General features: G+C 39.4%; 1 protein-coding gene across 2 annotated transcripts; it reads right to left on the bottom strand.

The window, feature by feature from the left end:
- Positions 1-260: 260 nt before the first annotated feature.
- On the bottom strand, positions 261-27,052 carry SATL1 (spermidine/spermine N1-acetyl transferase like 1). 2 transcript variants are annotated; one of them, XM_007992190.3, is made up of 6 exons: positions 25,001-27,052; positions 21,526-21,577; positions 13,181-13,261; positions 12,372-12,473; positions 1,118-1,158; positions 261-494 (listed from the first exon to the last, which is right to left on the bottom strand). In XM_007992190.3, exons 1-6 carry the CDS (start codon positions 26,663-26,665, stop codon positions 324-326), a joined length of 2,112 nt encoding a protein of 703 aa, XP_007990381.3. In that variant the 5' UTR covers positions 26,666-27,052; the 3' UTR covers positions 261-323. The 2 variants fall into 2 exon arrangements, with proteins under 2 accessions (XP_007990381.3, XP_037845407.2); XM_037989479.2 differs by having other exon boundaries at positions 261-437.
- Positions 27,053-27,647: the final 595 nt, after the last annotated feature.

Here is a 27,647-nt window from a genome sequence, read left to right as displayed (position 1 = left end):
CTGTACCCCAGCTACTCAGGAGGCTGAGGCAGGAGAATGGCATGAACCCAGGAGACAGAGGTTTCAGTGAGCAGAGATCACGCCACTGCACTCCAGCCCGGGTGAAAGAGCGTAACTCCGTCTCAAAAAAAAAAAAAAGAATATTGGTTTGGATAATGGAAAGTTGACTAGAGCTACAAAATCTGTCTCAAAATAAAAGATCTGCTCAAACAAGAATGTGATGATCACTTGCTGTATTGTACAACAAAGTCAAACTGCTGGTAGACTCAGGTGACAGTCAAATGTTGGAGGCTATGTTGGGATGAGTTGTTTCAAGGCCTCTTTCATTCTTCCCATGCCATGTCCAGGAGTTCTTCTCTGTTAAAACTGAAGAGATGCCAGCCCTCCACAGAGGAAAGGTCTAAAGCCCCTCGACTAGTGTAGTAGTCGACAGAAGCCTGGTTCCAAATAACGACAAGAAAGTGCATGCGGTTACATTGAGTTCTGATGGCTATCTGTTTAAAAACAAACCAGCAAATATTAGTTTCATTTGAAAGTATAATCTTCATTAACATATATTTTTTATTGAAGGTCTACTCTATGCAAGACACTATGTGTGAATAATACTTCCAAATATGGTAGTTATCTTTTGAACTTTTCTATAGCTGTAAAAAGAAAAAAACCTCACTGTTCTGAGCTTCAAAGCCCTCTTTGAAAGCTCAAAACTGATTTGCAAAGCCTTTATCATATAGAAAAGATGTACCTATAAGAACACATGTTCTGATATGTTTCCAAAATACAAGAAGATCCTCCTTTTATAGTCTTGTAATATTATACTGTGGGCCTGTTTTTTTGAATAAAAATGCTTTCTAATCTCCCTCCTCTTTACTTTCACTTGATAGCAAAAAGGGTGTATAGTGTGGTTGTGGATTATATATAAATCAATTTTAATTGACTGTAACTCATATGCTGTATATGATCATCTGATTTGAAAATCCAGTTTAATTTGGGTAGAAATTTGAAGTATATGTTGGGGTTATGTTCAAATGGTGAGATTAATGATTTAATTTATGCCCTGTGAATATTTATTGAAGAAAAAGTTAGTGAATAGAATATCAGTACTAACTGTAATACATACCTGACTTAGCCTCTTCAGCATTTCAGCTCCAATACCTAGACCTTTTAAATAGACAATGCAAAATGAAAACTGCAAATTTCACTTAACTAGTCATTTGCTTTAGTTTAAAATAAGTAATATCTAAAACTCTGTATCTTTTTTTAATATTATTAATAGCTTGTGGAAACACAACTCATGAATGCTTTCATATCCCTTTTTCCTAATTGGAATGAAGTATAGAAGGTCAGAGAAGAGTTTGGGTTTATTTTAAAGATCCGTGAAGAAGTGAGTCTCTGCCACTATTGTCTTATAATGGTATATTTCTTATCTATTTTTACTGAAAACCACCTAAAATGTAAAAGCATTTTTAAAGATAAAAGTATATCTGTGTGACCAGGCACAATGGCTCACACCTCTTATCCCAGCATTTTGGGAGGCCAGGGCAGGAGGATCACTTGAGCCCAGGAGTTCGAGACCAGCCTGGGCAACACAGACTCTCTTTCTACAAAACATAAAGAATTAGCTGAGTGCTGTGGCACCTGCCTGTAGCCCCAGCTACTTGGGAGGCTGAGGTAGGAGGATTGCCTGAGTGTAGGAGGTCGAGGTTGCAATGAGACGTGATCACACCACTGCTCTCTAGCCTGGGTGACAGAAAACCCTGTCTCAAAAACAAAATTAAAAAAAAAAAAAACATATAGCCATGTGATAGCTTGGCTTATTCAAACCTTGAGAGGAAGTAATAAAACGTTTTTCTAATCTGTGACTGAGTGTTCACTGCATGAAAGAATATCTAGGATAGTGATCAAACTCATTAAGTAGCAATAAGTTACATTAACTAAAACACCATATGTATAGTAAAATCTTGTCTCCTTAAAATATGTCATTTTAATTTTTAAAGTATTTAAAAGTATCGTTACAGGAAGTCAGGGATCCCGAACGGAGGGACCGGCTGAAGCTGTGGCAGAAGAACATAAATTGTGAAGATTTCATGGATGTTTATTAGTTCCCCAAATTAATACTTTTATAATTTCTTATGCCTGTCTTTATTGCAATCTCTGAACATAAATTGTGAAGATTTCATGGACTCTTATCACTTCCCCAGTCAATACTCTTGTGATTTCCTATGCCTGTCTTTAATCTCTTAATCCCATCATCTTCATAAGCTGAGGATGAATGTCACCTCAGGACCCTGTGATGATTGCGTTAACTGCACAAATTGTTTAAACAATATGAAATCTGGGCACCTTGAAAAAAGAACAGGATAACTGCGATGTTCAGAGAACAAGGGAGATAACCTTAAAGTCTGGCTGCCTGTGGGCCGGGTGGAACAGAGCCGTATTTCTCTTCTTTCAAAAGCAAATAGGAGAAATATCGCTGAGTTCTTTTTCTCAGCAAGGAACATCCCTGAGAAAGAGAATGCGTTCCTAAGGGGAGGCCTCTGAAATGGCCGCTTTGGGAACGTCTGTCTTTTATGGTTGCAGATAAGGGATGAAATAAGCCCTGGTCTCCTGTAGCGCTCCCAGGCCTATTAGGACAAGGAAATTCTCGTCTAATAAATTTTGGTCAGACTGGTTGTCTGCTCTCAAACCCTGTCTCCTGATAAGATGTTATCAATGACAATGCGTGCCGAAACTTCATTAGCTATTTAAATTTTGCCCCGGTCCTGTGATCTCGCCCTGCCTCCATTTGCCTTGTGATATTTTATTACCTTGTGAAGCATGTGATCTCTGTGACCCACACCCTATTCGTACACTCCTTTCCCTTTTGAAAATCATTAATAAAAACTTGCTGGTTTTGCGGCTTGGGGGGCATCACAGAACCTGCCTACATGTGATGTCTCCCCCGGACACCCACCTCTAAAATTTCTCTCTTTTGTACCCTTTCCCTTTATTTCTCAGAACAGCCAACACTTAGGGAAAATAGAAAAGGACCCACGTGAAATATTGGGGGCTGAATTTCCCCAGATATCTGGCGCCCACGTGGTCTTTCTTTTTTCCCAAGTGCATGTGGGAACCCGAGTCCCTTTGGTAGGTGCGGAGAAACGTCATCAATTTGGTCCACAGATATGTATGTTCAACTCCCTGATGACTGGTGAGTAGTCTGTATATGGTCCGGGTTAGCTGTGGGTCATGTGGAGTCTAAACATCATGTGTATCTCTGCTATATTAAACTCTTATTAAAACAGGGTGGTGTTCTAGTGCCTATGGAAAATATAGTCACTCTAGTCAGGGCAGTGGAAGAATACTGTCCTTGGTTTCCTGAAAAAGGAACCTTAGATGTAGAAATATGGGATTGTGTTGATGCAACATTCTGGGAACTGGTCTCCACAGGAAATTATGTTCCTGTCACTGTTTGGGGTGATTGGGCCTTGGTACATGCTGTCCTGATGACATGCCAATCTCGTGACCCCCTACAGTTACCACAGTTTTCTGAATCTGACGACCCTCCACCTCTTCCTCAACCTTCCTCTCCCGCACAGCCTTCATTATCTGATCAGCCTCTCCCTTCGTCTACTCCTCCCCCACCTGACGATGTTGAGAATTCAGTGTCTAACTCCGGTGACTTTGGATTACAGTCACCCCCGACGATCTTTTCTTTTCATGAAGAGCTGGTACTTGTAGCTCCTGCGCCCCGACTCACACAGCCCAGGACCATATATATGCTAATTCTTCTCTTTTCAAATCTCTGGAGTCACCTAATGGCTCTGGGACCAAACTACAACTTACCTATAATTCTGCAGGCCCTCCCCTGTCCACTTCAGCCCCTCACCCTCCTGTCGTTTTGGTACCTCAACCGGTCACTTTGCCATCCACTTAGCCTGCTTCCTGTACCCTTCTTCACACATGAACGCCAGTAATCACCAGTATACTTCTGCTCCTTCTGCTCCCCAATGCCCTTTGCTCACACTCTCATTCCAGTCCAACCCTCTCACCCTCAGTTTGCCTTATCTACACATGCTTTTCCTGTCACTTATATGCCAACTCCATCTCAGATGCCTACTCTTGAAACTTCAATGCAAAGCTTATTACGCCAAAACAAAGAAACAAGTGGATTAGACGCGTGGACTTATCTGGTCGCTCTAGACCTGTAGCAGGACGAGCCGCAGACAAAACTCCTCAGACACTGGATTAAAGAAGGAAGAGGTTTTTTATTGGGCCAGGAGCGTCGGCAGACTCGCGTCTTAAGAGCCGAGCCCCCCGAGAAAGAGATATTTAGCCTTTTTAAAGGCTTACAACTTTAAGGGGTCCACGTGAAAGGGTCATGATAAATCGAGCAAGCGTGGGAAACGTGACTGGGGGCTACATGCATCAGCTAACAGAACAAAAAGTTTTATAATGCTTTTTTCATACAGTGTCTGGAATTTACAGATAACACAAGTAGTTTAGGCCAGGGGTTGATGTTGTTATTATTATTACTTTGTTTAGCTCCTAGGGCCGGGTGGTGGTGCCAAGGTTGTCTGGCTATTTATCTTACTTTTGTTTCTCTCTACTCCTGTCTTGTGAACTAGGCAAGGTGGGGGGAGGAGGGCAGCATGAGTAATAGTGGTCTCCTTCCTTAGACCCACCTAACTTCCAAGGGGTACAAATGCGTTATTATGTACCTCTTAATCTTACTTTTTTAAAAGAATTTAAGGATGCTTGTACTCAGTATGGTCCTATTTCTCCTTATGTTAAAATGGTATTACACACTTTTTGTACAGAGGTCATTTTGCTTCCTTTAGACTGGCAAAAGCTGTTCTGACCCCATCTCAGCATTTACAATTTTGCACTTGGTGGTCAGAAGAGGCACGTTTGCAGGCTCAGCTAAATTGAACTAAATTGAACTAGTTACTCAGGCTCAGCTCACAGGCTCTGATAGTTTCTCTGATTCTTATGCCCAATTAAACTTTGATGCTCTTACCACAGAACAAGTAACAAAGGTGTGTATGAGAGCTTGGGATAAATTACCTGCTCCAGACCAAGCTCCTGTTTCTTTTACCATGGTTAAACAAGGTCACTCTGAATTATACCCTGATTTTTTAGCTAAATTACAAGATGCTTTTGAAAAATCTGTCTTTGATGAGCGTGCTCAAGGTATTCTTTGTATGTTAGCTTTTGAAAATGCAAACCATGAGTGTAAAATGGCCATGCATTCTGTCCAACAACAAAATTTACCTGATCACGAGGTGTTGCCTGCATATATTAAAGCTTGTGAAGGCATTGGATCAGACACCTACAAAGCTATTCTGTGGGCACGGGCATGAAGGACACCAACCAAACTGGTCCCACTAATTCTTTTATTGGAACCTGCTATAATTGCAGTCAATTTGGTCATACTCAAAAAAATTGCACTGTTAAAAACTTAAAAGCAGCCAAGCCAGCTCAACAAACACGACCAAATGCTGCTGCTACTGTTTGCCCACGTTATCGCAAAGGTAAACATTGGACCAGTAATTGCCACTCTAAAGATGATGTAGATGGAAATCCCCTGCCACAACACCAGGGAAACGGGGAGTGGGGCCAGTCCCAGGCCCCAATATCAAATGAGACGCTTCAGACTCAGACCAATGTTGCTTTTCTGCTTCAGTTGGTCCCAATGCAACCCTCAGCACAAACAAATTTACCTACAGCCAAACCAAATGGGTCACAGCCTCTCCTGTCTCAGTACAATGCTTGTCCACCTCCGCAGTAGGGGGCGGGGTGGTCGATCTCTGTACTACTCTTCCTCTAAATTTACTACCTAACTCTTTGCCTTTAATTGTCCCCACGGGGGTCACTGGCCCTTTACCTCAAGGTTCGGTGGGTCTGGTGTTAGGTAGGGCATCCACCTCTGCTAAAGGTATCATCATTTATACTGGTCTCATTAATTCTGATTCTGTTGATGAGATTAAATTAATCGTGTCTGCCAAGGTTCCTGTTTCCATTCCAGATGGTGAGTCAATTGCTCAATTGCTTTTACTACCTAATACCATTTTAAACAAAGGAGATAAGACACGTAGCCCTGAGATGGGCTCTGGCAGTGAAAAAGCCGCTTATTGAATTAATGTAATTTCTAAACAACGGCCCACCTGCACCATACACGTTCAAGGAAGAAAGTTTGAGGGCCTAGTAGATACTGGAGCTGATGTTTCTGTTATTTCCTCTAGTTTATGGCCTTCCTCCTGGCTTAAACATCCCGCTAACATGGGACAAGTAGGTATTGGAAAAGCTGAGGAAGTTTATGACAACACATTTGTCTTGCCTTATACTGGCCCTGATGGTCAAAAGGGTACAATGCAGCCTTATATCACGCCAATTCCCATTAATTTTGGGGGTAGAGATTTACTGGCACAATGGGGGGCTGAAATTAATGTTCCACATAACTGTTACAGTGCTCCCAGTCAGCATATGATAGAAAACATGGGGTTTGTTCCTGGGCTCCATCTCAGTCCAAAGCATGAAGGGATTACTAAACCCCTCCCAGTTACTATATAAGAAAACAGGGCTGGTTTAGGTTATCCTTTTTACTGGCAGCAGCTGCCACGCCTCCTGATCCTATCCCTTTCCAATGGAAATCTGACACACCCGTTTGGATTCAGCAGTGGCTGCTTTCTAAAGAAAAACTGGAAGCTTTAACTCAATTGGTTTCTGAACAGTTACAACTTGGAAATGTGGAACCTTCTCTTTCCCCCTGGAATTCTCCTGTGTTTCTAGTAAAAAAAGAAATCAGGCAAGTGGCGGATGGTAACCGATTTAAGAGCCATTATAATGCTGTAATTAAACCTATGGGTACTGTCCAACCCGGCATGCGTGCTCCTGCTTTAATACCTAAAAATCGGCTTCTCATAGTTATTGATCTTAAAGATTTTTTTTATATTGCTTTACATAAATCGGATTGTGAAAAATTTGCTTTTACTATACCATCTATCAATAATCAGGAGGCTGCAGCTCATTATCAATGGAAAGTACTTCCTCAGGGAATGCTGACTAGCCCTACAATCTCCCAGGTTTATGTTGGACAAGTGCTTTCACCAGCTCAAGTCCAATTTCCCCAGGCTTGTATTCTTCATTTTATTGATGATATTTTAATTGCTGCCCCCACTGAGACAGAATTAATTGACTGTTACAAAATTTCGAGCCACCATGTTACAGAGGCTGGGTTACACGTCGCTCAGGATAAAATTCAACAGACCCCTCCTGTTCAATATTTAGGAATGGTGGTCGATAAACAACATATTCAACTTCAGAAAGTTCAAATTAGGAGAGATTCTTTGAAAACATTAAATGACTTCCAAAAACTTTTGGGTAACATTAATTATTTAAGACCTGCTTTAGGTATTCCGACCTATGAGCTGTCTAACTTGTTTTCTACACTGCGGGGAGATTCCGGTCTCCGCAGTCCCAGGACTTTGACCCCTGAGGCTTTACTAGAACTGGAATTCGTAGAGGAAAGAAACCAGACCGCCCAGTTATCTAGAGTACAGCCGTTTCAGCCTTTTCAACTTCTGGTTTTTGCTTCATTACACTCCCCTACTGGACTAATAGTTCAACATAATGATTTAGTGGAATGGTGTTTTCTTCCTCATTCTGTGTCAAAAACTTTGTCTGTTTATCTGGACCAAATAGCCATATTAATTGGACAGGCTCGGTGTAGAATACTTCAAATTTCTGGATTTGATCTGAATTTAATTGTAGTTCCTTTAAATTGACTCAAAGTTCAAACCGCCTTTCAACATTCCATACTGTGGCAAATTCACTTGACTGATTTCATTGGCGTTGACAATCATTATCCAAAGAACAAATTGTTTGATTTTATAAAGATGACGTCTTGGGTGGTCCCTTGATTAACCAAAGATCAGCTCATTCCTGAGGCCGTTACAGTGTTCACTGATGGCTCCAGTAATGGCAATGCTGGTCACGTAGGCCCTACAGACAAGCTTATTTCTACCTCTTATACTTCTGCTCAAAAGGCAGAGTTAATTGCTGTGATTACTGCCTTACAGGATTTCCCCAAACCTTTAAATATTGTCTCTGATTCTGCTTATGTTGTACATGCCACTAAAAATATAGAAACTGCTACTATCAAACATATTGATAATTCTGAATTGGCTTCTTTATTTTCAAGGTTACAACAGGTGTTTCGGCAACTAGACACCCTTTCTATATTACACATGATCTCATACCACTTTACCAGGACCCATGTCTGCCGGTAACCATAAGGTCGACTGTTTGATCTTTTGCAACCCAAGAAGCTCAGGAGTTCCATAATCTCACTCATGTCAGTGCTGCTGGATTAAAAGATAAATTTGCTCTTACCTGGAAACAGGCTTAGTTTATTGTTCACAGCTGTCCTCAGTGCCAAGTTTTTATACTTCCAAATCAGGAACCTGGTGTTAATCCCAGAGGCCTAACTCCTAATGCTTTATGGCCAATGGATGTAACTCATGTTAGCTCCTTTGGCAGACTGTCATATGTACATGTTTCTGTAGATACCTTCTCAGGTTTTATCTGGGCTACTTGCCAAACAGGGGAAGGCACGGCCCATGTTAAAAAACATCTGTATTCTTGCTTTGCAGTTATGGGGCTTCCATATCAAATAAAGACAGACAACACCCCCGGATCTGTTAGTAAGGCTTTTGATTTATTTATGCAACAGTGGGGATTTCCCATATTACTGGAATCCCTTACAATCCTCAGGGACAGGCTGTGGCGGAACGGGCCAATCACACTTTAAAAACCCAATTGTCCAAAGAGTCTGAACAGCAAAAACATGATTTAACTACCCCCCACTCGCAGTTATATTTGGCATTGTTTACATTTTTTAAATGTTCCTAAAGATAATAATCTAACTGCAGCCGAATGCCATTATACAGGCAAAAAATTCTCCCTAAACGAAGGCAAGCCAGTGTTATGGAAAAACTCCCAAATTAATACCTGGGAACCTGGCACAATTATAATATGGGGAAGAGGATATACTTGTGTTTCACCAGGAGATCATCAATCCCCTGTCTGGGTACCCACCAGGAGACTCAAGCTTCGGGTGAATACTGACAACGAAAACCACATGGAAAAGACGTCCATGTCAGAGACCGCCCTCAGATGTGGTGAGATCTGTGCCAACTCCTCAGAAGCTGGCACACCAAATCACAATGGGTCTGATTCAGTCCTCCCTGATGGCAATGGAGACCCATCTAACTAATCCCACTTCTCCTGATTACCTTTCTTTTTCTCCTTACAAACCTAAAAATCTCACCATTTCTATTAGCCTGAAAATAACATCCCTCTGTTCTCTTCCTCCTTCAGCCCTCAATCTCACTTACACTAGGTTTTATTTAATGATTCTCCTCCTTATACTTTCTGTCTCACCAGTTTCCTCTCACACTGATTTACCTGCTACACAAAATTATTCTTACTGGACTTATGAGCCTTTTCCTCCATTTATTCGACCTCTCACCTGGATTGATGCTTCTGCAGAAATCTACACTAACAATAGTGTGTGGATGCCTGGAGCTACAGATGACCATTGCCCTGCTCAACTAGGAGAAGAAGGCACTGCATTTAATGTTATCATGGGTTATAAATACCCACCTCTGTGCCTCGGACATGCACCTGGTTGTATCTATCTAGAAACTCAAGTCTGGGCTGCTTATCTTCCGGAGAGATCAGTTACAGAGGAACCGGGACATTTGATCTCTGGCCTCTCCCTTTCTACTTTAAAACAAATGAAAGGGGGAGTAATGGGAGATATCCCATACTTTCAATATAAATCTGCAGGAAAACCATGCCCTAAAAATTTTGAGGGCCCATCTAAAACTTTAATTTGGGAAGACTGTTAACTCACATGCAGTCATATTAAAAAATGACTCATATGGTTTAGTAATAGACTGGGCACCCAAGGGCTATTTAAAAAACAATTGCTCCTCTGGCGGAAAGGAATGCCTGGAGGCTACTTATTTTATTTCTTTCTTTTTTTTTTTTTAATTTATTTATTATTATTAAACTTCAAGTTGTAGGAGAACAAGAATCATCATTCTACTTTGCATAGGAGGTTCAGCTCATTCTTTCCCTTAAAATGGGAAGATAAAGGCATTACCCGCCCACCCCCCCCCCCCCCCCCCCCCGCCCAGGCCTCGTATGATACTCCCCATTCTGAGCCCAGAACACCCAGAACTTTGGAAATTGGCTATTGCTATGTCTGGACTGCGAGTATGGGAAGGGGAAACTATTCTGTTTGTTTTTCCCGCTACCGCCCCCATCTCTCAGTATCAACGTAGATCTGGACATTCTGCTTTACTTACTTCCAACCTGACTGTTCCCATACAGAGTTGTGTTAAGCCTCCTTACATGCTGTTAGTGGGAAATAACAAAATTTGGACGAATAATCAAACTGTCCAATGCATTAATTGTCAGTTATACACTTGTATTAACTCCCATTTTGACTCTAGGAAGAGTATAGTGTTGGTTTGAGCTCAAGAAGGAATCTGGATTCTGGTAACTTTGCCCAGACCTTGGGAATCCTCCCCCCAATACATTTAATTAATGAAGTGTTACAGCAAATTCTAAAAAGATCTAAGAGATTTGTTTTCACTTCAATCGCTGTGATCATGGGCCTAATTACAGTTGCTGCACTGGCCAGCACTACCGGAATGACATTACATCAATCTATTCAAAAGGCTCATTTTGTTAATAATTGGCAAGCCAATTCCACCCAAATGTGGAATTCTTAACAAGGCATTGATCAAAAATTGGCTAATCAAATTAATGATTTAAGACCGTCTATTAATTTGGCTTGGAGATCGGGCAGTGAGTCTCGAACATCACATGCAAATGCAGTGCGGTTGGAATACCTCTGCTTTCTGTATCACCCTGTATTCCTGTAACAAGATTGATCATTCATGGGAAATGGCCAAAGGACACCTTCTGGGTAGGGAAGATAATTTATCATTGGACATAACTAAATTAAAGAAACAAATTTTTGAAGCCTTTCAAGCTCACTTATCCATTGTGCCTGGAGCTGAGGCCTTAGATCAGGTGGCAGAAAATCTTTATGGACTAAACCCCACGACTTGGGTTAAGTCTATTGGGGGCTCAACTGTAGTAAATTTTGGAATTATGTTTCTCTGTTTAATCGGCTTGTCTTTAGTGTGCCAGACCAGTCAAAGAATCCTGCGTCAAAATTGAGAGAATGAACAAGCCTTCATCGCCATGGCACATTTATATAAAAAGAAAAGGAGAGATGTTGTGGGAAGTCAGGGACCCTGAACGGAAGGACCAGCTGAAGCCGCAGCAGAAGAACATAAATTGTGAAGATATCATGGACATTTATTAGTTCCCCATATTAATACTTTTATAATTTCTTATTCCTGTCTTTACTGCAATCTCTGAACATAAATTATGAAGATTTCATGGACTCTTATCAATTCCCCAATCAATACTCTTGTGATTTCCTATGTCTGTCTTTAATCTCTTATTCCCATCATCTTCATAAGCTGAGGATGAATGTCACCTCAGGACCCTATGATGATTGCGTTAACTGCACAAATTGTTTAAACAATATGAAATCTGGGCACCTTGAAAAAAGAACAGGATAACTGCGATGTTCAGAGAACAAGGGAGATAACCTTAAAGTCTGGCTGCCTGAGGGCCGGGTGGAACAGAGCCTTATTTCTCTTCTTTCAAAAGCAAATAGGAGAAATATCGCTGAGTTCTTTTTCTCAGCAAGGAACATCCCTGAGAAAGAGAATGCGTTCCTAAGGGGAGGCCTCTAAAATGGCTGCTTGGGGAACGTCTGTCTTTTATGGTTGCAGATAAGGGATGAAATAAGCCCTGATCTCCTGTAGCACTCCCAGGCCTATTAGGACAAGGAAATTCTTGTCTAATAAATTTTGGTCAGACTGGTTGTCTGCTCTCAAACCCTGTCTCCTGGTAAGATGTTATCAGTGACAATGCGTGCCCAAAACTTCATTAGCAATTTTAATTTCACCCCGGTCCTGTAATCTCACCCTGCCCCCATTTGCTTTGTGATATTTTATTACCTTGTGAAGCATGTGATCTCTGTAACCCACACACTATTCGTACACTCCTTCCCCTTTTGAAAATCACTAATAAAACTTGCTGGTTTTGCAACTTAGGGGGCCATCATGGAACCTGCCTACATGTGATGTCTCCCCCGGACACCCAACTTTAAAATTTCTCTCTTTTGTACTCTTTCCCTTTATTTCTCAGACCAGTCAACACTTAGGGAACATAGAAAAGGACCCACGTGAAATATCGGGGGCTGAATTTCACCCAATAAATATCATAAATTTTAGTTTTACCTTGGTAAGCTCGTGTGACATAAAAGTCCTCTAGGTAAAGTACCTTGCCAATCCATGAGTCATATGTAAAGTAGTACATGGCAAATCCAACAGTCAATTTGCCTAGGAAGGGAGTAGAAAGGGTGTAGAAAGGTTGTGTTGAATCTTAGCCAGTTCTTTACCCCCAAATTGAATGTCTTTTGGTGTTTGTTTAACTATTAAAGTAATAAATGCTCATTGGAAAAAAAATAACAGTACAAAAACTTATAGTGTAGAGGACTTAAGTCCTTTAAAATATAACCTTTAAGATATAAGCCTTCTTTTTATAGTGTGGTGTACGATCTTCCAAAAAATTTTAGCTGGGCGCAGTGGCTCATGACTGTAATCCCTGTGCTTTGGGAGGCCAAGGCAGGAGGGCCAGTTGAGCTCAGGAATTTGAGACCAGCCTGGGCAACACTGTGATACCCTGTCTCTACAAAAAATAATTTTAAACTAGTTGGACATAGTGGCACATATGTGTAGTCCCAGCTACTTGGGAGGCTGAGACACTTGTGCACAGGAGTTTAGTTGGAGGCTGCAGTGAGTCATGATCATGCCACTGCACTCCAGCCTGGGTGACAGAGCAAAACCCCATCTCTTAAAAATTTATAATAATAATAATGCTTATACAAACATAAGTACATATCATGCATATTCTTTACCAAAAACTGGGTTTATACACATTCTTTTCTCTTCTGCTTAATAGTAATTATATGCTGCAAAACTGTACTATTTTTCAGCATGGAAAAAATATATTCCAGATTAAACTGGAGAAGAAAGATTTACTCTACCTGATGGTTTTTGTTGCTCATTTACTTCTGCAATCAGGCAGTAGAAAAGGGGATTGTCCCCAAAGCCATCTCTGAGTAAATCTGAAATATCAATTCATATATAGTATGTCAGAAAGTTTACAGCAGAGAAGGAGATGGTGGATAGGAAGTACTAGGAATTTATCCACCTGGATAGCAATTGTATTGGCAGAAACTAAAGTGAGTATTTTGGAACTCTGGAGTTTATCTGAACATTTGCAACTTACAGGAGACAGCCTGACTGGTCAACTGCAGTTAATTTGGATCAAATTCAGCCATCAGTGAGGTGGCAGCTACCCAGCAATCAACACCATCTACTCCATGGGAACAGCAACCTGTATTTCTGTAGTAGTTTGCTGGAACCAGGGTGATCAATAAACGTCTTGTCCTCAAAATACTGAAGTTCTGTGTTTTGACTGTGTATTGTTACTCTGATCACTGAGGTGAGGACTTGGAAACCCCCACAAGCTGAAGTGGCTTCCAGGAGATTTAAAGGAGCTGCCTTGTTTTGTGAGAGATTTGGGAATTAAAAACATATATACAGGGGAATTTAGAAAGTTACCATGTGTGACTAGATAAAGACACAGAGGGGACCTGAGAACACATTAAGCTTTCAACTCAGGCTGATTTGTGACACAGAGACACCCTGTAATGCTTTAAAATAAACTCCATCAAATCCTGAGGGAAAAGGATAATCTGATTTCCAAAGTTACCATAGTATTAGTTTCAAAGTCTAGCTTTCAACAAAGATCACAAGAAACGATGGTCATTCAAAGGAATAAAATACATTAACAAAAAACATACCTGAAGAAAGCCAGATGTTTGACTTACTAAATAACCTAAAACATCTGTCTTAAAGATGCCCAAAGAGATAAAAGAAGACATGCACACAGGAAAAAAAATATATAAACAAAATAACATAGATATAAATTTACAAAAATCCTCCCCCTAACATTCTGAAGCTTAAAAGTACAATAACTGAAATGGAAAACAAACAACAACAAAAAAACCATACTGGAGGGGTTCAAAGACACATTTGAATAAGTTGAAGAAAGAATCCGTGAACTTGAAACTAGGCCAGGTGAAATTATTGAGTCTGAAAAACAGAAAAGGGATGAGGAAAAGTGAACAAAGCCAAAAGTGTCTGTGGGACATCATCACCATTAAGTGGAACAGGATATATCTTGTGGGACAGGAGAGAGAGAGAGAGACAGAGAGAGAATGAGAATGAATGAGAATTTGAAAAAACTGCTGAAAACAAAATTTGACGTAAAACATGAATCTACAATTACAAGAAGCTTAACAAACTCTAAGTAGGATACACCCAAAGAAATCCACACCAAGACACATTATAATGAAAGTCTCAAAAACCAGACAGAGAATACACAGCAAGAGAAGCAATTTGTCATATATGAGGGTCCTCAATTAGATTACCATCTGATTTCCTGTCAGAAACCTTGGAAGCCAAAAAGCAGTGGATTGATATTTAAAGTCTGAGGAGCGGGAGGAGTTGGGACTGTCAGCTAAGAATTTTATATCCACCAAAACTGTCCTTCAAAATGACGGAGAAATTAAGACATTCCCAGACACCCCTTCCCTGCCCCCGCAAAAAAAAGAAACTGGAGGAATTCATTACCATTAGACCTGCCCAAAAAGAAATGCCAAAAGGAGTCTTTCAGGTTGAAATGAAAGTAATCTAGACAGTAACTGAAAGTTGTATGAATAAAGATTTCTGGTAAAGACAGATATATGAGCAATTATAAGAGGTAGTATTGTAATTATGTTTATACAGTTGACCCTTGAACAACATGGGTTGGAACTATGCAAGTACACTTACACATGGATTTTTTTCAAACACAAATCAAAAACAATATTCATTGGAGGAGAAACCCACATATACAGAGGACTGACTTTTCATATATGTGAGTTCAGTAGGACTCACTGTGGGACTTGAGTATGCATGGATTTGGGCATATGCAGTGGGTCCTGGAACCAATCTCCTGCATATACTGAGAGATGACCCTAACTCCGTGTTTTGTTTTCTACATTATCTAAAAGACAAATGGATAAAAATAATTATTATTTTTTTTTATTTTTTTGAGACAAGTCTTGCTCACCCAGGCTGGAGTGCAGTGGCATGATCTCAGCTCACTGCAATCTCTGCCTCCTGGGTTCAGGCAGTTCCGGTGCTTCAGCCTCCCATGTAGCTGGGACTACAGGCACCTGCCACCATGCGCAGCTAATTTTTTTTAAGTATTTTTAGTAGAGATGGGATTTTGCCATGTTGGCCAGGCTAGTCTCAAACTCCTGGCCTCAAGTGATCCACCCACCTCAGCCTTCTAAAGTGCTGAGGTTACAGGCGTGAGCCACCATGCCCAGCCTAATGTATGTTATTGGGCACACAATGTGTAAAGATGTAATCCCTGACATCAATAACAGAAGATGGGGACAGAGATATATATAAGAAGAATTTTTGTATGCTATTGAAGTTAAGTTGGTTTAAATCAAAATTAGATTGTTGTAACCATCAAATATCCCCATGGTAAACAAAAAAAGTCTATAAAATATACACATAAGGAAATGAGAAGGAATCAAAATGTTTCACTACAAAAATAAAACACAAAAAAAGGACTAATGGAGGAAAGTAGGGACTACCAAAAGCTTTAAGGCATATGGAAAACAGTTAAATAGTACAGGCGAGTCCTTCCTCATCAGTAATTAAATGTAAATGGATTAAACACTCCTGCCAAAACACAGAGATAGCCAGAATAGATTAAGGACAACAAACAAACAAAAAAATGATCCAATATATACTGTCTACAAGAGACATACTGTAGATCCAAAGTCACAAATACGTTGAAAATGAAATGATGGAAAAATATATTTCATGCAAATAGTAACTAAAAGAGAGCTAGGGTGGCTATACTAGTATCAGACAAAATAGGCTTTAAGTCAAAAACAGTTACAAGAGACAAAGTACATTATGAAATGATAGAGGGGTTAATTCACCAAGAACATATAACATTTATAAATATACATGCATTGAACATCACAGCTCCAAAATATATGAAGCAAACACTGACAGAACTGAGAGAAGTACACAGCAAGACAATAATAGGAGATTCAATACCCCACTTTCAGTAATATATAGGACAACCAGACAGAAAAGTAGATGACTTGAACACTATAGACCAATTGTACCTAACAGACATATACATAAAGTTCTATCCAACTACAACAGAGTACACATTTTTTTCCCTCAAGTACACATGGAACTTTCTTTAGGATAGATACATTAGGTCACATACCAAGTCTTAATAAATTTTAAAATATGAAAATCACACACAATATTTTTTCTAATGACAGTACAATGATACTAGAAATCAGCGGGAAAAAAATTTGAGAAATTTACAAATATGTGGAAATTAAACAACACACTGTACACAACCAATGGGTCAAAGAGGAAAGTATAAGGGAAATAGGAAAACATTTAGATGGATGAAAATGAAAACACAACAAACACGCTTATGAGATGTAGTGAAAGTAGTGCTCAGAGGGAAAATTATAGCTGTAAATGCCATTTTAAAAAATGATCTAAAACAATAATCTAACTTTATGCCTTAAGGAACTAGACAAAGAAGAGCAAACTAAGCCCAAAGCTTGCAGAAAGAAGATAATAATAAAAATTGGATAGAGATAAAACAGAGGATGGAAAAACATGGAGAAAATCAATGAAGGTTGATTATTTGAAAAGATCAACAAAATTGACAGCTAGACTGACAAAGAGGATGCAAATAATTAAAATCAGAAAAGAAAATAAGGACATTACTGCCAACACTACAACATTAAAAGGGAGTATAAAAATATTATGATTTATATAACAACAAATTAGAAAACTTAGAAGAAATGGACACATTCCTTCAAACATGCAAATTACCTAGACCTACTTAAGAAGAAACAGAAAATCTCAACAGACCTGCAAGACTTTGAATCAGTAATCAAAGATCTCCCAACAAAAAAAAGTAAGGAACCAAATGGCCTCATCAGTGGTGAATTCTACCAAACATTTACGGAAGAATTAATACCAGTCTTCCTCTAACTCTTCCCAAAAATTTAAGAGACGGAAGCACTTTATAATTAATTCTGTGAGGTCAGCATTACTCTGATTCCAAAGGCAGTCAAAGATATTAGAAGAAAGTTACAGGCCAATATTCCTTAATAATATAGTTTAAAAACTTCTCCACAAAATTGGAAATTGAACCCAACAGCATATTAAAGGGATTATTCACCATAATCAAGTGTGATTTATCCTAGGAATGTAAGGGTGCAGCAACATAAGAATATCAATTTAATACATCATTTTAATGAAACAAAGGGGGAAAACCCACAAAATCAAATCAATGAATGCCAAAAAAGCATTTGACTAAAGCACAACACTTTCAAGATAAAAGCTTTTATAAAACTAGGAATAGAGGGACATTCCTCAACATGATACTGTGTACTTATGAAAACGACATTACATTTAATGGTGAATGACTGAAAACACTCCCCCTTAAGATTAGGAAGAAGGCAAAGATGCCCACTTTCACCACTGGTATTCAACATTGTACTGGAAGTTATGGCCAGAGCTATTAGACAAGAAAAATAAATAAAAACCATTCATAGGCAAGGCCCAGTGGCTCACGCCTGTAATCCCAACACTTTGGGAGGCCAAGGCAGGTGGATCACCTGAGGTCAGGAGTTCGTGACCAGTCTGGCCAACATGGTGAAACTCCATCTCTACTAAAAATACAAAAATTAGCCAGGCGTGGTGGCATGCGCCTCTAATCCCAGCTACTCGGGAGGCTAAGGCAGGAGAATCACTTGAACCTGGGAGACGGAGGTTGCAGTGAGCTGAGATTGTGCCAGTGCACTCCAGTCTGGTCAAGAGAGCAAGACTCTGTCTCAAAAAAAAAAAAAAAAAAAAAAAAAAAATCCATAGTAGAAAGGAAAAGCTAAAACTATCTCTATTTGCAGATCACATGATTCTATATAGAGAAAATTCCAAAGAATCTAAGAGAAATCTTCTAGAGCTATAAACAAATTCAGCAAAATTGCAGGGTACAAGATCAACAAACAAAAATAAGTTGTGTTTCTACATAGCAGCAAAAAACAAACCAAAAAATAAATTAGGAAAGTAGTACCACTTACAATAACCCCTAAAAGAATTGAATACCTAGGAATAAATCTAATCAAGGAGGTTAAAAACTTGTATACTGAAAGCTATAAAACATTGCTGAAAGAAACTGGAAAAGATCCACAGAAATTTAAAAAAAAAAAAAAACACCTATATATGCATAGGAAGACAACATTGGTAGGATACCAATACTATTCAAAATGATCTACATATTTAATGCAGTCCCTATTAAAATTCTGACAGCCTTTTTCACAGAAACAGAAAAGCTGATCCTCAAATTCATATGGAATTCCAGGGGGCCCCGAAGAGCCAAAACAATCTTGAAAACAAAAAATAATATTGGAGGACTCACACTTCCTGACTTTGAAACTTATTACAAAGCTACAGCAATTAATACTGTAGGGTAGTGACAAAAGGATAGACATATAGACCAATGGAACAGAATGGAGACCTCAGAATCAAACCCTCACATATCTGATCCATTGATTTTTGACAAGGGTGCTATGACCATTCATGGGGAAAAGGACTGTCTTTTCAACAAACAGTACTAGAGAAACTGAGTATCTATATGCAAATAATGAAGTTGGACCCTTAACTTCACAGCATGTACAAAATGTAACTCAAAATAGATCAAATACCTCAACATAAGTGCTCAATCTATAAAACTCTTAGAAGACACATGGAAAATCTTCAAGACATTGGATTTGGCAATTATTTCTTGGATATAACACCAAAAGCACAAATGACAAATGGATAAATTGGACTTTATCAAAAACAAAATACTTTGTATGTGAAAGGACAATATCAAGAACAAAAAGGCAACCCATGGAATGGGAGAAAGTATTTGGAAATAACATCCGATAAGGGGTTAATATCCAGACTATATAAAGGACTCCTACAATTCAACAACAACAAAAAACCAACTCAATTCCAAAATGTGGAAATATCATAAATAGACACTTCTCAAAGAAGATATACAAAGGGTCAATAAGCACATGAAAAGGTGTTCAACATCACTAATCATTAGTGCAATGCACATGAAAACATAGTGAGATAGCACTTCATACAGACTAGGATGGGTATTACAAAAAAACAAAAATAAGTGTTGATGAGGATGTGGAGAAATTAGAACTCTTGTGCTTTGCTAATGAGAATGTAAAATGATGCAGCTGTTGTAGAAAACAGTATGGAGACTCCTCAAAAAAAAAAAAAAATTGTCATATGATCCAGAAATCCACTTCTAGGTATGTGCCAAAATAATGAAAGCAGCAACTCAGACAGATATTTGTACACCAATGTTTCACAGCAGCATTATTCACAATAGCCAAAATTTGGAAACAGCCAAAATGTATAAAAGGATAAACAAAGTTATATATATATAATCACATTTTATATATACACAATGGAATGTTATTCAGCTTTGAAAAGGAAAGAAATTCAGATACAGGCTACCACTTGGATGAAACTTGAAACATTATGCTAAGTGAAATAAGGTAGACACACAAGGACAAATATTCCATGTTTCCAGTCATACGAGGTACCTAGAATAGGCAAATTGGTAGAGATGGAAAGTAGAATAGTAGTTATGAGAGCCTAGGGGGAGGTCGGCCGGCAATGGGGAGTTATTGTTTAATGATTACAGAGTTTCAGTTGGGTGATGGAAAGGTCTGGAGATGGATAGTGGTGCTGGTTGCACAACAATGGATGTATTGAATGTCACTGAATTATACAGTTACAAATAGTTAAAATGATATGTGTATTTAATCACATTTTTTAGAAGTTTGCAATAATAGGTAAGAGTAAACAAAAATCAAATCTCTCACTGGCCTCTATACAAGTACATAAGGACATTTTAAGATAAAAACAGGACTGAGGACATTATGAAATTACTGCAATTTAAATATATACTGAAATCCTAAGGCAGGATGCTGGAGTATACAAAGTATTTTAGTTGTGACTGTTACATATTACCCTGAGCAGTATTTTTCTAACTACAACGAATAGTGTAGGGGCATTATCTTAACATAGTACAGATTGAGTATTCCTTATCCAAAATTCTTGAGACCAGAAGTGTTTTGAATGTCTGATATGTTTTTGATTTTTAAAATATGTCATTATATACTCAACAGTTGAGCATCCCTAATCTGAAATCTGAAATGCTCCAATGAACACTTCCTTTGAGTGTAATGCGAGTGCTCAAAACGTTTCTGATTTTGGAGCATTTCAGATTTCAGATTCTCAGGTTAGGGATGCTCAATTTGTTATGCTGCTTCAGTTTGAGTACTGCTTTCATAGAGTGTGCATTACTTTCAACTTTGTATTTCTTACTATTTCTTTTAAGCCAACAAAATTACTATTTAGTTAACATTCTAGTGGTGTTAATTGTCAAGTATAAGAACATAAGTATCATCACATAAGACGACTGATCCATGATCTATGCGGTTCAGGGTTCTATTTCTGACCAAGGCACTAAGACTCATTTGTTAGGGCATGGCGCAAAAGACTCCACAAACATCCCAGAACTTCCTTCTGAATCTGTCACCCAGTATTATAGTGAAACTATTTATCTCCTTGGTAGAATGTTCTCAGTTTATTACATGCATTCTGAAGTATTCAACTTCAGGGAGTTATCCTTCATCAATTCTTCTAGATTTTGATAACTGTCTTCACCTAGTCTTTGCCATTTGTAATTTTATATACATTAATAATCTTTTCATCTTCATATTTACTCCCTAAAATGTTCTAATTCTTCACAAATCACTGGCCTATCCTATTAATCTTGCTATCGATATGTAGTAAATACTTTGAAAATATTTTAAATCATTTTGCTTTTATCGATTTCATTGTATCAAGCTACTACCAACATACTGGGTGTTAAATTATACTTTTTTGACCAGTAACGCTCCTCATTTTACATTCTGAAACCCAGCTGGTCTATTGCAGCTGTAAAGGTGTAAGAGCTCTTAAGTATCAATGTTGTACTAAAAATAAGGAAAATAAAATAGTGGAGCTCTGACAAAGCTATCAAATGTATGTCCTGTACATGCTAGTAATGGTGTCATCTTTGAGTACCAAGAGCAATAGCTTCCACATATCTAAGTAGTACTGTGTGTTTTTTTTCTTGCTCTGAAAATACCACAAAGTATCTTACCAGCTGCTGTTAACTCCATTGCATCTAGCATGCTTTCACAGGCAGCCAATTCCTGTCAAAGTAGATAAAACCTTCAGTTTATGATTTAACAATAAATTATTAAGATGATAATCATCATAAAATTTGTGTTAAACATTTATTGGCATGTGATATCCTGGGCAGTGTTAAAAGTTAGTCAGACTTAATCCCAGTCATCTAGAAACAAAATCTAAAACAGTAATGCAACGAAAGGATGTATAAATATTATTAGAGAGATTAACTATGTTGATACCTCACACATATGAATGTCAATTATCCAGATTAGTAACCTTGAATGCAGCCAGAAACTGGGAAGTAAAGCAAAAAATGTTACTGAGCATTCAAGGCAGCTGTCATAAAGTTTATGTATTATGAAGCTCATAGGCTTTACAGAGAAGTCTCTCAGGTGTTTGCCTGTGAGATGTTTTTGCCATTTTAACTTGAGGCTTTTTTATTGTGGCTTTTTACTATATCATGGTTTTTTTTTTTTTTTTTTTTTTTTTAACATATTCAGGTTCTTTTCCTTCACGGTTTATATCTCATGCTTGGAAAGCAAAAGGTATTCACTCATTTTCTTTTTAAGATCATAATATTAATAATTTATTTGTTCAACTTTTTTTGGTGTAAGACGTTAGGTAGAATTTCACCTTTATCTTTTCCTCCCAATTATCCCAACAGCACTTACTGAATAACCCATCCTGGATGACTCGACATGTCCCTTTTATCATATATTACATCCTCATTTACAGTCATCCCTTTGTATCCATGGGAGATTAGTTTCAAAACCTGCTCCCTCAGCCCCAGGATACCAAAATCTGAGAGTGTTCAAGCCCCTTATATAGCAGAGTATTTGCAATACCCTATGTATATCCTCTCATATACCTTAAATCATCTCTGGATTACTTATAATATCTAATACAATGTAAATATTATGTAAATAGTTATACTGTATTGTATAGGGAATAATGACAAGAAAAAAGTCTGTACATGTTCAGTACAGTTGCAATTTTTACAAATATTTTCAATCCATGGTTGTTTGAATCTACAGATGTAGAAGCCATGGATACAGAAGGCTGACTGCATACTTAAGAGAACTTCTGGACTCTCCTTTCTGTCCCATTGATCTATCTATCCACTAGTTACCATAGTATTTTAATTACTTACAGTTTTATAATGTCTGGTATAGATCATCTCCCCTCATTACTCTTCTTTTTTGGATTTTTAAAATGTGTCTATGTGAAAATTTGGAGATTTTGACTGGAATTGCATTAAACTTTTAATGGAAATAAGCTTTTAAAATACAGGAGAACAGCAAGGACCAGATTACACAGAGCATTAGTAAAAAGTTTGGATTTTATTCTCAAGACAACCAGAATCTCAATGGAATTTTAAGCAGTTTGACTGCTGTGTAAAGAATGGATTGATCAGGGAGGACAATATTTATGTTGATACCTCCCCTAAGACGCTGTAAGCTCCTTGAGGGTAGAGACTGTAATCCAAGAATCCTTATATCTTTTATACTACTTGGTGTATAATCTTCCCCTAATATGCATTCAATGTTTGTACAATGAACAAAAATAAAATATTAATACTACTCAGCACCATCTGTGGTTCACCAATGGTCCAAAACCACACTTTAGGGACCACCACAATATAAAGCTTTAGAAATTCTGGTAAGCAAGAAGTTATGGCTGCCTGGCAATGAAATGACTAGGCTCCCAAATAATGCTGTGATGTGGTGATTGAGAACAGTATAAAATGAGTTCATACAGAGGATACTTGGAATGGAACAGTCAATAAAACCTGCAATATATTCAGCTAAGCAATTACTGTGGTTCAAACTCTAATAAACTCCTCTGCAAAGAGAGACTGTTTTGCAAACTTAGCAATGAACAGGAGTTAGGACAAATGGACATAAAATATTAAGAAGAACATAAAACTCAAAGCCAATTAATCATTATATACATGTATGTGAGACAGTAAGTAATTTAGCTTTTCTATTATTTTTCCACAATGAATACTCATTAAAATTACTCCCAATAAACATCTTACGTATTATCAGATACATGTGACGAATTAAAAAGTAAAAGTGGCCAGAAACCCTACAGATAGTTTCACTGAAATGGGGTAATCTAGTGATGTATTATTCCCTTGGTGATGACAATGGGCATTGCTTGGAAAGCTAGGAAAAGTACATTTGTCCAGGTAAAGAGATCATCATTCAATAATAAATTTATTAATTGCCAACCAGGTGTCAGATGCTAGAACTACAAAAAACTCTTTTAAAAATGTTTTCTACCACCTGGAAGAATGTGAATCTGTAATAATCTGTTGGGCATAGTATTTTGATAGGTTATCTAATCATTCAGATTAATGCCAGTTAGAGAAATGATGTAAGAATTTGTGGAAATGGAATAGAATGTAAGCCATAAAACGACAGATAACCCAGTTCTTACAGATCTGTAACCAGGCCTAGAATCACTTCAACAGGTGGATTTCACTAGAAAACTATGGGTATTTTATTTTGGCCATTAAAACACACTCTCCAAAGGGAACACAAACTTGGCCTGATTTAGACAAGATTTAAATATATTAGTGAGGATATTAAAACATTTTCATTACAAAACACTTATGAGGTCTGCATATCTATAATCTGTGCCTTGCTCCAGCCACATATTTACTCCATAAAGAACTTAATCTACCGCTTTATATGGAATTGTGTAGGTTGTCCATCACATAAACGAGTGCTTTTAGCACCACAGAACTTCAGCACAGTAACTGTGAACTACTAGATATTTTATCCCCTTTAATCAACTGGAATGATTTCCAAGGAAGCCATTCAAATAAACATTTAAATGAGAAATATGTAACCCAGCTGCTTGGCTCCTGAGGGCTGTCTGTGGATGGGCTTCAGTGATCAATGAACTGTCTGAGAATGTATGGAAAATTTGTTGCATGTGACTATTGTTTTTTGGGTTAGCTGATCATCAGTTTCAACAAGTAGGTGTGGCCTTAGAAGCAATGAGACTCCTACCCCAAAATCTTAGCCACTAAAATATGAAATTCTATCATTGGTGGGTCATTTGTTTAAGGTAAGCATTTCTTTTCTCTACGATACTCTTTTAAAGTTAAAATTTTCCCAGGAAACAGAACACATTCAGTCCCTAAAATTTCCAGGAATTGGTTCCCCTATAACTTTTTGAGCCCCTTACTATATGCCAAGCAATTTATGTGTAATCATTTTATGTTACTGTCTCATAACAACAGTCTTTTGAGATATATATTGTTATAGTCTTAATTTTAGATGCAGAAAATGAAGAGTAAAGAGGTTAAGTAACTACCAGAGGTTATGTACACATAACTAGCAGAGGCAGAATTCGAACCCCAACTATGCCTCTCTTACTCTTTCAGCCCTACACTAATGCCGTGAGGCTCCATGTAATAAAAATGGGCTTACTTTAATCAGTCGCAAAATTTCTGGGCAGTCTCCAGCCTCTGCAGGTCTTATTTGAAAATAATCCATGCTTGTCTGCCTCATGCCCATTTGGCTCACACTTGGCTGGCTCCTACCTGGTTGACTCAGGCCTGGTTGGCTCAGTACTAATTGGTCCAGCTCTTGTTGGCTCCCGCCTGGGTGACTCGGCCCCGGTTCCCATATGCCTGGATGACCCCTGCCTGGATGGCTCATGCCTGTTTGGTTCTTTCTTGATTGGCTAGTGCCTGGTTGTCTCATGCCTAGTTGGCTGGGGACTTGCTGGCTCATGCCTGGTTGCCACATGCCTGGTGAACTCATGTTTGGTCGGCTCCGGGCCAGTTGGCTCAGGCCTGTTTGCCATGTGACTCGTTGGCTTGTGCCTGATTGACTGGTGCCTACTTGTCTCATGCTTGGTTGGCTCCTACCTGACTGTCGCCTGTCTAGTTGCCACGTCACTGTTTGGCTTATACCTGATCGGTTCGTGCCTGCTTGGCTCGTACTTGATTGGCTGGGGCCTGATTGGCTTGTGCCTGGTTGAGATGGGCCTGGTTGGCTTGTGCTTGCTTTGCTCAGGAATAGTTGGTTCAGGCTTTGTGGCCACATGCCTGGTTGGCTCCTGCCTGGTTGGCTCCTACCTAATTGCCACGTGCCTGGTTGTTTCATGCCAGGTTGGTTTATGTCTGGTAGGCTTGTACCTGATTGCCTTATGCCAGCTTGGCTCATGCTTGGTTGTTTCATATCCACTTGGTTCATTTCATATAGGCTTGCACTCAGCTGGTTCATGTTCAATTGGTTCACACCATGTAAGCTTGGGCTTGGCTGGTTTATACCTGTTTGGTTGGAATCTGATAAACTTGATTGGTTTGCACCTGGTTGGCCCATGTCTGTTTGGTTCTTACATGATTGGCTAGTGCCTGGTTGCCTCATGCCTGGTTGGCTGGGGACTTGCTGACTCATGCCTGGTTGACTTGTGTCTGGGTGGCTTGGGTGGCTTGGGACTTGCTGACTCATGCCTGGTTGACTCATGTCTGGGTGGCTTGGGACTTGCTGGCTTATGCCTGGTTGCCACATGCCTGGTGGACTCATGTTTGGTTGGTTCAGGACTGGTTGGCTCAGTCCTGTTTGCCATGTGCCTGGTTGGCTCAGGCTTATTTGGCTTGTGCCTGATTGGCTGGTGCCTACTTGTCTCGTGGTTGGTTGGCTCCTACCGGACTGGCTGTCTAGTTGCCCCACCACTGGTTGGCTCATACCTGATTGGTTCGTGTCTACTTGCCTCATGCTTGATTGGCTGGGGCCTGATTGGCTTGGGCCTGGTTGCGATGGGCCTAGTTGGCTTATGTCTGCTTTGCTCAGGACTAGTTGGCTCAGTTCTTGTTGCAGCATATCTGGTTGGCTCCTACCTAATTGCCACGTGCCTGGTTGTTTCATGCCAGGTTGGTTTATGTCTGGTAGGCTTGTACTTGATTGCCTCATGCCAGCTTGGCTCATGCTTGGTTGTTTCGTGTCCACTTGGTTCATTTCATGTAGGCTTGCACTCTGTTGGTTCATGTCCATTTGGTTCATACCAAGTGAGCTTGTGCTTGGCTGGTTTATGCCGGTTTGGTTCGAATCTGATAAACTTGATTGATTCGTGCCTGATTGGTTCATGCCCTGTTGATTCCTGCTTGGTTGACTAAGGATGGGGTGGCAGATGATGGGTTGGCAGACAACTGATTGGCTGATGGCTATCTTGATGGAACAGGATCCCTTAACTGTAGTGCTGTGGTGGGAGGTTGTTGGCTGTGGCTGTTTCCAGTTCTTCTCAACTTGATTCGCCCACTTTGAGATACCCCTCTATCAAGGTGGGAATTGGAAAAAGAGAGGACCACCTCAGGAAGGTTATTAATGCCTCCGATTTGCTGGAGTTGACTTCACCAGCGACCACAGCTGCAATCTTGGCTGAGTTTCAGGTTGTCATCTGGCCTTTCCCTGCCGAAAGCGGGGAAGTAAAGGGAAGAAGAAAGTGATCTTGGAGGAGTATAACCACCAGCCTGCCCTTGCATGGTCACTGCATCATAGTGCCGAAGTCACAATGCCGGTATCAAAGTGCCTACGTGCTCCCCCGCGTGGTGAGGGAGGGGCAAAGCAGGGCTCGCTTGACCACTTTATTTCATCCTCTCTTAAGAGCTTAAAATGGTGAAACAAGAGGCTGGAAAAAGTCTCAGAACTTATGCTTGGCACTCCCAAGAGTCCCTGCTGTTTTAGCCAATTCAAAGAAACTTGCCCCAACTCCCCTCCCTTTCCCTACATCCCATTCCTCAAATAATTCAATTCCTATTTCCGTCCTGATTTTTCACTTACACTGGAAACTAGTCCCAGTGAAGTGCTCAAGTCTGGAATGCAGATAATACGTCTTTAAAAATAATAATAGCTGGGCTGGACGTGGTGACTCACGCCTGTAATCCTAGCACTTTGGAAAGCCGTGGCGGGTGGATAGCCTTGGGTCAGGAGTTCGAGACCAGCCTGGCCAATATAATGAAACCCCACGTCTACTAAAAATACAAAAAATTAGCTGGACATGGTGGCAGACACCTGTAATCCCAGCTACTCGGGAGGCTGAGGCAGGAGAATTGCTTGAACCCAGGAGGTG

Source organism: Chlorocebus sabaeus, chromosome X (assembly GCF_047675955.1).
Source record: "Chlorocebus sabaeus isolate Y175 chromosome X, mChlSab1.0.hap1, whole genome shotgun sequence".
Classification (NCBI taxonomy): Eukaryota; Metazoa; Chordata; class Mammalia; order Primates; family Cercopithecidae; genus Chlorocebus; species Chlorocebus sabaeus.
This window is presented reverse-complemented; position numbering and strand designations above follow the sequence as displayed.

Excerpts from the sequence above, each read along its gene's own strand:
- SATL1 (XM_007992190.3), bottom strand. The coding sequence starts at position 26,665 with ATGAACCAATCAGGCACGAATCAATCAAGTTTATCAGATTCGAACCAA. Across the intron at positions 21,578-25,000 it reads AAATTTTGCGACTGATTAAA|GAATTGGCTGCCTGTGAAAG; the intron begins GTAAGCCCATTT and ends CTACTTTGACAG. Across the intron at positions 1,159-12,371 it reads TGTCACACGAGCTTACCAAG|GTCTAGGTATTGGAGCTGAA; the intron begins GTAAAACTAAAA and ends TCTATTTAAAAG.